Source organism: Populus alba, chromosome 10, assembly GCF_005239225.2.
Source record: "Populus alba chromosome 10, ASM523922v2, whole genome shotgun sequence".
Taxonomy (NCBI): Eukaryota; Viridiplantae; Streptophyta; class Magnoliopsida; order Malpighiales; family Salicaceae; genus Populus; species Populus alba.
Window position 1 is genome coordinate 15,144,021 of NC_133293.1, and position 13,986 is coordinate 15,158,006.

Here is a 13,986-nt window from a genome sequence, read left to right on the forward strand (position 1 = left end):
TTTTTAGAAGATTCAATATTAAAATATCAATTCAATTAAAAAAAAGGCTAACAAATAATAGGGTTTGTGATTTACAGTTAATTTATTCCACTATTATCTTTAAAACGTACCTCATTGCATAACAAAACCACTCCAATATCAATTTGATTGATTTTGTCCATGCTCCACATAAATCCAGTTTTTGAAAATGCTCTTTGTAAATACCTCCTCCCTCCCCTTCCTTTTCTTTGATAACAAAGGAAAAAATCACAACTAAAATTTTAAAAATACTTGTTAGATAATATATTTAGAATATGTTTGGCAACACAGTATATTATATTTTTAAAATAAAAATATATTTTATTATATATATGTATATATATTAATTTTAACATCATCAATTAAATAAAATTGAAAAAAACTAGAAAATATATAAATTTAATAATTTTTTAAAAATAACAATTTAAAAAATACATTAAAAAATATACCCAACCACATTTATTTTGACGACACATTACAGTGGAGGATGATCCAAGAAGCAAGAACGAGACTGATAAAATGGTTGTATCAGGTTGAAGAGACATGGCCCAATACATTCGTGTGATATAAGGCCTCAGTTAGCGAATGATGAAGCCCATTAAAGTAATTTACTTTTCACAATTGATCGAGACGGGCCCTTTTGTTTTCAAAATGTGTCCAATTAATCCTTATTAATCAACCTAAATGCGACTTAATCCAACCCTTTTACTAACATCATAGCCGGATAGATTTCAATTATTTTCGAAGATATTGGAGTTAGAAGCTAGAACCCGAAATCCGATTTAATTTGGAATGAAGGAGTTTAAATTGAGCCAGATATAAAGTTTGAAGAGGGTCTAAGTTGAGCAAAGGGGAAAAGTGAAGGGACTAACTAAATGAGAGGTAGCCGCTGTTGGCGACATCATTACGGAAGCGCTGAAGAACCTTGGAAGGCCTTCACTGTCTGTCTGCGTGTCTCTTGTCTTCCACTTCTAGTCCCCAAATACAGTCAGTAGTTGTGGAGAAGAAAATGGCATCGTCGTCATCAACGGCAGCGGAAACAACGACAGAGAGAAGAGGAATACCAGGAGCTCAATTCGTAGAGGATGTTGAAACCTATCTCACTCAATCTGGTCTTGATGTTAACTCTTCCCTTTCTTTTCTGCAAGAAAGGTACTCTCTTTTATCAGTGTAACGTGATTTTAATGGATTTATGATATTTCATCTTTTTGGTGATTGGTATTGTGGGTTTTGTCTGTTCTGTAGACTACAGCAATATAAGCTGGTGGAGATGAAACTTCTGGCCCAACAAAGAGATCTTCAGGTACTTCTTTGGATTCTTTGATTTGAATTGAATTCGAGCTATAGAAAACTAGAGTTTAATTTATAGGGGAATTATGCCTTATTTTTCTATGGACACTTTATGGGCATTGATGTCAAGTGCTTGACTCTTCAAATCTTTACATTATGGAAATTAGTAGAATTTGATTGTAACTGGATAAAATGGTTCTTATAGTTCATGAATTCTTAATAGGTTGAATTTGTTGGAAGGCATTTTTAGCTTGAGTTCCCATGAAGCTGGACATGGCAGGACTGGATTGCTACATTTTTAGTATTTGTCATTATAAGGGTTTATACCTTTTCTCTGGCTAGTATGCTTTTGGCTGGAGATAATCAAGGCCAAAACTACTATCCAAGTTGTAGCATTTTGAGTATTTGTGCACTCCTTGGATATTGATTATCCAGCTGAATGTTGAATATCATAATTTTAAACTACAAGCTATAATAATTCCTGACTGATGCTATTGGTCTTGAAACTCTTTCTTTTCCGGGGTAAATTTTTATGAGCAGAACTTAACTTGGTTAAATTGGATCACTGTGCTGAATCAAAATTGAGTTTTGATGCAACTTCACTAGTTTAATTTCATTGGTTTGCAATAACTGTGAGTAACATCATGTACTTGTTTTGTTGTCAGGCAAAGATTCCCGATATAGAGAAGTGCTTAGACGTGGTTGCCATTTTACAGGCTAAGAAGGGTACTGGTGAGGTTCGTTTTGTGTGCTGATCATTTTCTAGTATGTATTGTAGCTTGCTTGCAAATATGCTCTTAACCGAGTTATGTTATGAGTTCGGGCTTAGCAGACCTCATGAATGACAACTTTTATTTTTATTTTTATGGATAATCATCCTGCTCTAGAACATGTTAATTTACAGGGTTATTGCAAAATCATCATTGTATGGTTGAATAAGGTTGTGAAGAATACTGTCATACTCTTAGTGCAGCACAAATCTCGTAGTAAATTGACATGCAGTTTGTATTACCAGGGGAATCCTTGTAACTCCTACATCCCCTCCCTCCCCTGCCTTCTCCTTGATGAATTCATAGCTGTTTGTAATTTCAAATAAAGTCGTAAACAAGAGGTTGAAGTGTGCCATTTACTGCTTACCATTGCATGTTGAAAGTAACTTTGAGAAACAGGACCATCATTAGAAGGAGAAATCAGATGTGGTGGTTTAATTCTTTGTACTGGTTACAAGTCACTCAAACATGCATCTATGTTAATCTCATTTCTTGGTATTTGCATCTTGTCTTTCTGATAAATGATGGTATTGTGGAACCCTAGATGTGTTCGTTTCTTCATGCCGTTCTTTAAGTGATGAAAATGAACAAATGCAACTATCATGTAAATCATCTGCTGAAGGGCTGGCCTCTACTTTAGGGCAAGCATGCTGGAGTCTCCCTCTTATTTGCATTAAATAAGCGAGCTTCACGTGTGTTGAAGGCTTGCAATAATAGAATGGCTTCCTCTTTTCTGATATTATCTTTCACATCACCATCATTGTTTCTTGGATTCGCAAAGATTCTACCCTAGAGTTCATGTCAAGCCATACTACCCTTAGCTGCCTTAGTCTTGGCCCAGGTGTTCTTTATTCAATCATTATGGTCATTTCAGCTCTGTAGTCAATCCATCAGCCTGGGGGATTATGTAGAACCTCCGATCCCGGGTCCTCCTTATGAAGTTCAAACCTAGACTGTGGAAAGCCCTGGGCCAAGAGTAAGGCAATAGGTTTCAAAATTATTTAATTTGTATATTAGATGCTGCACCATAAGTGTATGTTGACAATGATTCATCTAAAATGGTCTTACACTGTTTGAGTTGCATGCATGCTCAAACTTGCAGAAGCTTTTGTTCCGTAGTTGAGTTGCTCACAGGAGTTCATTCACTAAATTTACAATCTTGACCTGGTCTTAAATTATCCTTCTCTGTTTAGCATATCCAAACTAGAGTCATATTTGAAGACTATCTTCATGAATGCCATATATTTTATGCTGGTTTCTTCAGTCTTCCTGGATTAGATATGTGGCAATCCTGGCATTATTTACTCTATAGCATCCAAGCTCCCATTCAGTAGACTAGAATCTTCTTCTTCAATAATATTCCTACCTTTGTGCACTTATACTTTTTAGTATTTATCAATAGATTTGCTGAGAACCACCCGTTGTATTTTGATTGGCATTCTCCTGCTTTTTGGAGACATACAATATAATATTACTGCAATCCATCCAGTTGGTTAGCTACATTTCACCAAATGATGTAGAAATTACCTTGGAACTTTTGCTACTGCCTTTGGAAATGTTACCATTCTTTCAAAGGTGGAACTTTGGATGACTGTGACCTTGTATTGATAGAAGTAGAAATACACACACACTATACATGAAAGAAAGTGTTGACATTATCAGCTAGTATCTGAAACATATGCCATCAACGGGATTTGAAACACACATTTTTAATATATTCTGATCACATCATATCTTCTAACAGGCATTCCTAATTTGAAACTGCAATCAATTCAGATGCATATGTTGACTAGTTGTGAATTATGCAATCTTTTTTTGTTATCTGGTTGAACTTAAAGATGATGATTTTAGGTTTCTATTCTCATTTAGAGTTTATGCTAATGATTCAATGGCTTTGTATTTTGGATGCAGCCTCTTATTGCTGATTTTGAAGTTTCTGAAGGCATATATTCTCAGGCTCGCATTGAGGATGCTGGCTCAGTCTGTTTATGGCTGGGAGCAAATGTCATGTTAGAGTATTCACGTGAAGAGGTTTGCACCTGTTCTTTTAGGTGCTTTAGGAGCTTCTTTTTTATTCCTTTTCTTTTAAATTTTCATTAAGTTTGGATGCAAGTTTAATATCCCTGAGAACTTTATGGAGTAGGCCACTGCTCTTCTACAAAAGAATTTGGATAACGCTAAAGCTAGTTTAGAAGTTCTAGTTGCGGATCTACAATTCCTGAGGGATCAAGTCACAATAACACAGGTATTACTAATGTAAATATAGACTTCTTTATCTTTCTTCCTGGAGTGGTGATTAATGACTGGAAGTTAAACCAATGCCATGCATTTTACATGATTGGCATAACAACAAATAAATGTGAAGGAATTGAATTTACAGCATACTGACATGCAAAAGGCTTCAGGAGTTTGACTTGTGTGAATTGTTAGTGGTTCTTGACTGTATAATCTACAATTTGACAGGTTACTATTGCTCGTGTGTATAATTGGGATGTTCACCAGAAGCGCAGAATGCGAGAAGCTGTTACTGCCGAGAAAGACTCATGAAACAGGAGTTCCACTACAGCCGGGTTTCAGAGGGAGCAAAGCATGCTCATCTGCTAGGATTATGGTATTAATCTCTCGTTTCTTATTTTGGTGAAGGAATTTTCTCTGCATACCTGGTGATGTTTTCTGCATATCTACACTTCTTTTTTGGATTCTGGTTCCTGTAGTTCGTGCAGAAACTTGTTATATTATTTGGATAATTTTTCTTACATGATAGAACTTCTTGGCTTGAGCTGTAACATCTATATTAACTGAAAGCCCATTGGCTGTTGACTGTTTTGTAAGCTTTTGGTTTCAAAAAGATGCATCTAGTTAAGTTTCATATCTCTATTGCTAAATAGTTAGACATCTGGTTTAAAATTTGAAATGTTGGGTCCTTGGTGGAAATAGTGGGACCGCATGAAAGTTAAATGTGAAAGAGATGTGTTGGCAAAAAGTGTGCCAAATGAAGGGACAAGGGGTTTAGATCACTCGGTCTTGATAATGTCAGCATCTTTCCGAAACAGTGTTGTAGATCTGGATGTTTTCATTTATATAATTGAAAATTTTAGTAAAAAATGACATGATGGTAGCCTTGATATTTGATCAATCCATATGGTGGAAGATTCTGCAGTTTGAAGAAATCTCTGGTTATGTCCATGGAAGAATGAAAATTGTTAAGCAGTCAGTACTTCACAGTTTTAAATAATCACTAGGTTCATGTTCTATGGACTTTTTGTCCACGATCGAGGCTGGTGGGATCACGCTTGTGGTTCATGTTCGACATATTTCTTAATTGCTTCACATGAATTTGAAACTTGTAATGTTAGGATGGCAGCCTGCCAGCTATGCTACTGATAAAAGCTTACACTTTCAAATATGAACCTCAACTTGTCGGTGACGGACTCTAGTTCAAAGCAGAGACCAGTTCACACGTGTCTATGAGGGAGTTGAGTTGTCTCTTTTTTTCCCCCTTCGCACCAGCAACATTTGGGTTTAGGCACGACATAGAAATTAAGGATTATTCAGGTGTATTTTACGAGTCGTCATTTTTGGTAGTGGTTTTCACGCTTTGAATTTATGATCAAGGTGCATGCTATGGAGGTGTTTTACAAAGTCTCCTTGGACCAGCAGCCACCTACCCGTGAAACAGCCCGTCGAAAATTCCAACTCATCAGCCCATAAAATGACGGGTGTGGGTCTTTCTACCTTCCATAATCACACTTTATGTAGCGGTTCAACCAAGCATCATTTAAATGTCGGCATTTCCCTGTCTAAAATGTCGGTTTAATCTGCAAAGAGGTTTACGCATTATTGGATCACAAGACCTTCGGCCTAATAGATGGCAAGTCACCGAAATTGAAAAGCGAAAAGAAAGAAAGACTAGGAATATTCAGATGTAAAGATCCTTTCGACATTGAGATAATGAGGGAGAAAGGATACAAACCTTTTGTGTTCTATGCAATATCTGCACGGAACTTTTCAATGCGAGTACCTAATCTTTCAAGGCATATGGTTTTTGTCACACTGTCATGAATACATGACTTTTCAAAATTAAAGGGGAAACAAAATAGAATTGCTATTTAGTAATAAAAAAACACTAAAAATTTTTAAAATAAATATTGGTATCAAGGACTCTGGTGTTGAGTTAATGTTAATGGTATCGTATCTTTTCAAATGAAGGTTATTTTTTTTTATATGTTTTCTTTTACATTTATTATAGCATGTTATTAATAATCTAATATTATTTCTAAGTTTATTCATGATTTTTTTATTGATTTTTTTTAAATGATGGTCCCTAAGAATTTGATATTTATTAATAAGTTTTGACGTTAATTCCTAAAAGTAGAAGATTTTGATGATTTTGACTCTCTAACAAAAACAAAATTGATGTTAATCTCTAAAATTAAGAGATTTTGTTTTATTTTAGATAAAAAAATTTAACCTTAATCTCTAAAAATAGAAGATTTTGATGATTTTTTTATGAAAACTTTGATATTAATCCTTAAAAATAGGTGATTTTATTAATTTAGAAATATTTAGATGTTAATTTTTTAAAAAAATGAAAGATTTAATGATAAGAATCTAAATTATCATATTTATGGAATGTCTCAAAAATCAAAAGACAAACATGAAACTAATTAAAACATGAAATGGAAACCCTAAGGTTGATTTTCTTAGGATTCAAAGACATTCCTACACCAAATGATGCCACACAACTTTTCATACTCAAACATTGTTAAAAAAAAAAAGATACTCTCCCTAAAGCATTTTCTCATGGATTTCACAACCATAGCAACAAAATTTCATATTTAAAAGGAATCAACTTCCAACATGGAAAATCCAAAAGTTATTTCTATGTAATAAACAAGCCAAGGAAATTGATTTCCTTAACATAAACCCTACTGCACCTTATTTGTTGAATTTTGCAGCCAAAAAATAAGAAGAACCCTCATTATTGACTTTTAATGACAAGCTTGACTCATATTTAACAAGCAAACCAAATAACAAAACCCTAACTATCTTTTTTTATGGATTTTCACAACAAAAGTAGCTAAAAACTCTTTATGTCTTGTGATTGTTAATTCCCAACATTAGAAATCCAGATTTCCTTCTCCCATATTAGCATACAAATATGAACCAACAATAACAAATTCACAACCATCCATCATACTTCAAACAAGGTCCATTTGGTGAGTCTTGCCCTAGGTAAGTTCATGGTATGCATTTTATACACTCTATTGTGCATAAACCAAGTTATCTTGCCATACAACTTAAAAACAATCAAATGAAGTGACCTGACATGACCTCCAATTGGTTGTCAAGATGAAATTTTAAAAAGAAATCCAGCGAACGTCCATGCTAATACCCAGATGAGTTGACCTTGAAATTTATAAAGGGGCCCATAGTTTAAGTTTGAATGAAGTGAGAATCCAGTTGCATGTAAACATGTATGGTTTGACAATCTTCAAACGTCATCTTTAGGGGGTCTATTATCTTCCTCTTCTCATGCTGACATTCTGTTTTGTTCATTTTTTTTTTTAAATAAAAATTATCATACACGAGACTGATGCTCGCTAATATACCTGTGTCAAATTAAAAATTAAGGTAGATGCTGCTTCTTTCTAATCTTAATATTCAGATTTCACTTCCAGAAAATCTGCATGAGTCACGGGTCAGATTTAATCAAAATAAACAACATTTAGCCAATTTTACTGAAATTATTCTAATCAACTTGCACAACACATGGACATCATTCTCCGGTGTCTGCAGTGCATCATGCTTATTAATTAATGGGTTTTTATTACTTGTCAAAATCAATCTCAACTCAGCCTACCCGAAGCTAAACAGTGTGCCTAAACGTTATGGATCAGGAAAAACTAAGGCAAGAGATGTAACCGAGACAACGGAAATAGCTAAAGCTTATTAGTAACAAACTAAAAACACTTTTACGAGAGTAGTTTCTCTGCACAGAACTAAATCATGTAATTTTTGTGTGTTTACAATTTATTTATAGTAGATTAGAAAGAAATTATATGTTTATTTTAAAAGTGTTTCAAAAAATTTAAATTGTTTTTTTATTTTTAAATAACTTTAATATGCCGAGATATCTAACGGGCAAGTGGGAAGAAAGCACGTCCACTTTCTACCATGATAAACCCTGAAGCTCAAGGGGGAGGACATTCACATTGCAGGGAATCATGGGGCTTGAGAGAGAGAGAGGGGGGGGGGAGGAAGAATCACATAAACACAAATGGAGACGTGCACGCAAAACGAGACTGATTTGTCCTTACTGGGTTGTATTTAAAGCCACTTTGTCATCTAGTTTCTTTACGCGTTTAGCGGTTGTCAATAACAATAATAAGAACTACGAATGTTGACTTTGACTTATCATCGTCATGTGAGGCCAACATGTAAACGAGTTAAAATTCAGTCTATTGGGTCTAAAGAAAAAGGAAATAATTAAATTGGGTGTCAATAATATTGATAAAAGAAAAAGGAGATCATAGAAACTTGCAATTGCCGCAATCATCGCTAGGTGTTTTCATTTGATCACACTTATTCTAGAGTGAAAGGAATGGGTCAACTGGTTGGGTTTGGTTTCAAATTAATTTGGAAGAATTATATTATATTGGATCCATTTATATATGGATCAGATTAATTTCTTAGATATTTTGATGTGGTTTAGGTGATTAACAGGATATTGCATTATCTGACCAATTTCCTTTGGTGCCTTCAAAGGAGAACTTTTTTTCCCTTTGAGAATAAAGTGTTAAACAGAACAAACAAGAGAAAGAGGCCATCAGGGCTTGGGCTCTAATGTCCAACTCTTCTGCCTTGTGCTGCCTTGAGCACAAAAATGAGTATATGTGTATATGAGATTTTGTTTTAATTAGAACACAAGTACAGTATAATTTAAGTTTCTCTTCATGAGCTGCTTATGTTGTTTAGATTTATGGTCGAATCTTTTAAGGTGACGGCACCCATGTTTGAGATCAGGAAAAATTAATACCCCCGAAAAGAAGAAAAATAATAATCAAGAAATAAGGTGGGAAGGGAATATTACAGTCTCCTTATGGCTAATCTGTTATGCTATTTATGCTTCTTAATTATTTGTAAATGTGTCGAAGCAAAGAGAGTAGAGTTTGGGAAAGCAGATTTGGACAAAATTTATTATTGAAAGACAACTTACTAAGTGTTTCAAGTATATACGTCAGCAACAAGTTTTTGGTACGTAGATTTACATTAATTTCCAACTAAATTTCCAACCTAAACAACTGACCAGGTCTAAACTCCAAAAGCTTTAGGATATCAAGTTAGTGCAATTGCATTGGGTTGACTATCAAGACTACAGTCAGTCTAGGGAGAGGAGGGGGTGGGGGCACAGAGAGAGGACTGACAAGATAATATTAACCTTGTGAGTTTAGGATAAGGTCAAGTCTAAAAGCTACAGAATGGCATATTCAATAAACAATTTGATCTTAATTTAATCCCATCAACATAGAGAAAAATCTACCAGGATCCTGCTTTAGCTATAAAAATATCGCGGAAAGGAATAAGTGGTTGTTCTCTACCCTCTAGAATCCAACTTTAATATTTCTTCAAAATAAGTTAGTAGAAGTTTATAAATTTCAGTTTAATTTACAGCTGCATTAATCGATGATGTCAACCTTAATCTAGAAACAGAATCATAAAATAGGGAAAATATATAATAATTAGGAAGGAAATAAGTAGACATATATATATATATATATATATAAGATGTTTGGCTAAATAATCAGAACCACGAATCTTTAACCATTTGATATATCCAAAGAAGAATCTTTGAACCATATTATAAAGCACCAAAAATAATTAAATTGATCTGAAATTACATTATTAGAATTATATATAATTGACTGGTGCATGCACCATTAATTTTCACTTGATATATATAATAAAGGTCTTGGATTCGGAATTTGTAAATCTCAAACCCTAAACCATTAATTAGTATTGGCCTTCTAATATGTTAATAAGGAATCAAGTGAGACGGAACCACAAATACAACTGATGGCAAGAAATTAAGAAAAAAAGAAAAAGGACGTATACCACATTATATATATATATTATACTTTCCGAAATGCCAATTGCTATTGAAACAAGACACTGACATGCAAATTATAGTTTGAAAATGAAGAGGTCGGTGACAGAATAAGGACCTGCAGATTCTTGAGGCAGTTGGGAGCTACATTCTTAATAATTTGAGAGACAGCCTAAAGAAAACAACTCCCAATATCGAGATAGCCTCTAATAGCTAATATTTTTTTTTTCTTAAACTTGTGTTTAAAAAGAGAGAGAGAGAATCTCAACCTTTTTTGTTATCATGCGTACAAAAAATATTTAACAATATACAATCACCAATTCAAAAAGCTCTACGGCACCAGGGTGCATGATCTTTAGGAAAGATGATGGGGGGAAAATTGCTCAAACATGCATAAAAAATAGAAATGTTTTCACCTTCATTTCGGCCACACACCCACACACACATACAAATGAATATATGTTATCTATTCCATGTCTTTGTTGTATGTTTTGCAAGCTTTAGGAATTTCACTCTCATCATCACTTTCTGCGTTACTTTGCACAATCTCCTTTTCATCCTGGCTAGCAGAATATGTTATCAAGGCATTATACGTATTAGTTCGTTTCCCCTACATCCTTGCAAGCTAGTATTCTAATTTGCAAGCATATATTGAAAGTCTCCTAAAACTTAACAAGGGCATAAAATCTTTATCTATTTATTTGTGATTTCTTCTTTAGAAATTGCTTATTTAATAAGATCACACAAATCAGACAAACTTCCTCGGCATGTGCAATTAATAGTTCATGATCGGTTCATTATGCTGTCCTAGTAACAATTTTAGACCCTACAAAGAGAGAATCATGATTCTATAACGACCATCCTTGCATCCTATAATTAAACACGCAATTAAAGCCTGAGCTTAGGATACACATACACATCAGCCACATGTTTTCACTTCTACTTCACTGTGCGTGTCTTTTTTTTCATATTATTTTTAGTTGAACAAACAAATATTCAAACGTTTGACCTTTTGAGCTCTTGACCAGTGTGTTAGATTCCTGAACAAAGACATATCTACTTTTCATGGATTACAGCGTTAAGACTTTACGAAACCATGGTCAAATATTAATAATTAACATGACTCGGCATTTGATGATCAGAGGAGCCAAGTTATCTGTGATTTTGTTGCTACTTGGTGTGTGAACAGTATCTCGAAATAGGAGGTGAAAACATTGGACTTAAAAGTTTGTTTTCTTTTTTGTTTTATGTTGGACTTATGTGGTTGTTTATATGTTGTATTTAAAGATTTATATGATTGTTAGTTTCAGAACCCGTGAAATTAGTTAATGTACATGCAAGCTAGTCCGAACATCCATGTTAATAAAAAAAAAAATCTCAAAATAGGAAATAATTAAGAACTACTCTTTGTCGAAATATTGCTGTATATATATGTAGGTTTCTCTCTTTCTTCTTCTAGTGGCACTAAATTAACGCGGCATGAATCAGTAGATTAAGAAGATCCGGCTAAGAAAGGTAGTGTATTGAAGCACAGAAATGCATGGTTCGCTAGTCATGAAACATTTGATTGCAAGAGAAGAAAGAAATAAGAGGAGGAAATGCTTTAGAGGGCGTGTATTGGAAGCAAACTTGAAAGAATATACGAAAACCGCGTCAATGCATGTGCTTTGACAGAAACCCTGATTATGAAAAGGTGGGCTTGTGATAGTTAGATCTCTGACAACGTGAATTTTTCTGCATCGACAATAAGAGAATTAAACGTACATGTCTCCTGGATTGGCTTGCATGTAACACTTCTACCTCTGGAAGATGGGGACCGAGGGCCGTGTATCGTGGCAAAATTGATATCACCGATCGAGAGGATACAATAAGTTTCTTTTATAACTAACTTTGTTTCCTTTTTTCTAAAAAAAAATGAATTTCAATCAACTGTATCCCAATTAACAAAATGTTTTAATTTTGGATTTTCCTCTTGAATGTTTGATGGAATCGAAAAAAAAAAGAGTTTTTGGAATTTTTATCCGTGATATATCCAGGTTGTACGTACCTTGAAATGACCTTACAGCTTTTTATGTGAGTCGTCATAACATACAGAAGATTTAGGGCATGAAGTTGGCTCCGTCTTGCAGATTGAAGGCACCCTTTCAAAAAAAAAAAAAAAAAAAAAAGGAAAAAGACAAATTCAGTCCTTTATTGAATGTGATTTGCTAATGGAATGATCAAGCAAACGACTAATGCGCGCAATTATGTTATTTATAACTTAAGTGATGACTCTTATATTCCAACAAGTTTCAATATAGCCTTTACTCTACCAAGAATTTCTCAGCAAAATCCTAAATAAACACTCACCTTTTTACATTGAATATAGCCTTCAATAAATTTGTTACTTGATTCTCACGAAAAAAAAACTTTATGATATAATTATATATCAATTAGATTCAGAAGTTGTTTGGTTTTATGTTTAAAAGTGTTTTTTATTAATATATTTTTTATTTTTCTATTTATTTCTAATTAATATTTTTTTAATGTGTTGATATCAAAAATAAATTTTAAAAATAAAAAAAATTATTTCAATGTATTTTTTTCAAACAAAAAACACTTTAATTAAAAAGCAACCAATATTTTAATTATACAAAACATTTATTCATGTATATACATCTTCAAATTCCTTGGAAAAATAATACCACTTAATAATTTGTTAATTTTGATCCAAGAAACGAGTGATTATTGAAGCGATTTTTATTAACCAATCACTCTCGATCAAAAAAAATAAGTTAATTACTTCATTGCAAAGAGGGAAGTAGCTTGTTAGCCGGTGGTACAACAACGACAACACACCACAAGGGTAATTTAACCACGCGATATTAATTCTTGTCCCTAGGAATAATTTTTCGGCTGCAAGATGTGTCAACTAATTAATAATTATTATTTTTTGAGGTGGTCAGCCAATTAATTTGAATGCAACGAAGGGTTGCAAGCTTTGATTAAAACGGTGCGGATTGTGGTCCCTAAATTGACGGTGTTGGCTTCTCGAAAACGAGAGATATAGGGACGTGTTTGCTGACGTTTCGATTGAGTCATCATCGCGCACTTCATGTCGGACCAAACGTGTCATGAACCTTCTTTCACACGCTCACGACGCGGTTATTTTGCTTTAACCTCTTTTGTACGTGTGGAAAGTTTTCTTTCTGGAGACAGCAGCCTATATTACCTGATTACCCTCAATTTAATTTTCAGTATGATTGTGCGAAATTAAATTAAAAAAAATTAAAAAAAAAATAAAATTCACGCGGCATGGCTGCACTGTTTGGGCTCGGCCCAAATGGTGTGGTCTATGTTTGAAAAGATTTGTTCTTTTTGTTTTTTAAATAGTATTTGATTATTATTATGAGATAAAAAAAATAAAACAGTAAAAATAAAAATATGTTTTGTTGAAAAGATAGAGATAAAGATATAAAAATAAATGACTTTAAGACAATTTTAAAGTGAATTTCTATACTTTAAAATAGAAGGTACAAAAAGGATATATGTCCAAAGATAATATTTATTATTTTTTAATTTCTAAAATGTCCTTATAAAAACACTTTAAATTTTAAATTGTCCAACTAATACAGATATACATGATAAAATAGAGGAAAGAGTGATGAAGGAGAAAAATTCATAAAAGTAAGAATTATATATAATTCTAAAATGAAATTAATTTGATTACATAGAAGAGTTTGCAAAAGGGTCACACATGGTGGAAATTGTGCTACGTCAGACAAACATGGGTAGGTTGGAATTTTGTTTAACAATGAGATT

General features: G+C 33.5%; 1 protein-coding gene across 1 annotated transcript; it reads left to right on the forward strand.

Annotated features, from left to right (window-relative positions):
• The first annotated feature begins 859 nt into the window (after positions 1-859).
• Positions 860-4,947, forward strand: LOC118046059 (prefoldin subunit 3). The gene is made up of 6 exons (XM_035054823.2): positions 860-1,170; positions 1,264-1,321; positions 1,974-2,045; positions 3,990-4,109; positions 4,222-4,323; positions 4,542-4,947. Exons 1-6 carry the CDS (start codon positions 1,028-1,030, stop codon positions 4,623-4,625), a joined length of 579 nt encoding a protein of 192 aa, XP_034910714.1. The 5' UTR covers positions 860-1,027; the 3' UTR covers positions 4,626-4,947.
• The last annotated feature ends 9,039 nt before the right edge of the window (positions 4,948-13,986 follow it).

Bases quoted from the DNA above. Each gene is read 5' to 3' on its own strand.
- LOC118046059 (XM_035054823.2), top strand. From the start codon at position 1,028: ATGGCATCGTCGTCATCAACGGCAGCGGAAACAACGACAGAGAGAAGA. The intron at 1,322-1,973 runs GTACTTCTTTGG...TTTTGTTGTCAG, and splicing joins CCCAACAAAGAGATCTTCAG to GCAAAGATTCCCGATATAGA. The intron at 4,110-4,221 runs GTTTGCACCTGT...TTTATGGAGTAG, and splicing joins TAGAGTATTCACGTGAAGAG to GCCACTGCTCTTCTACAAAA.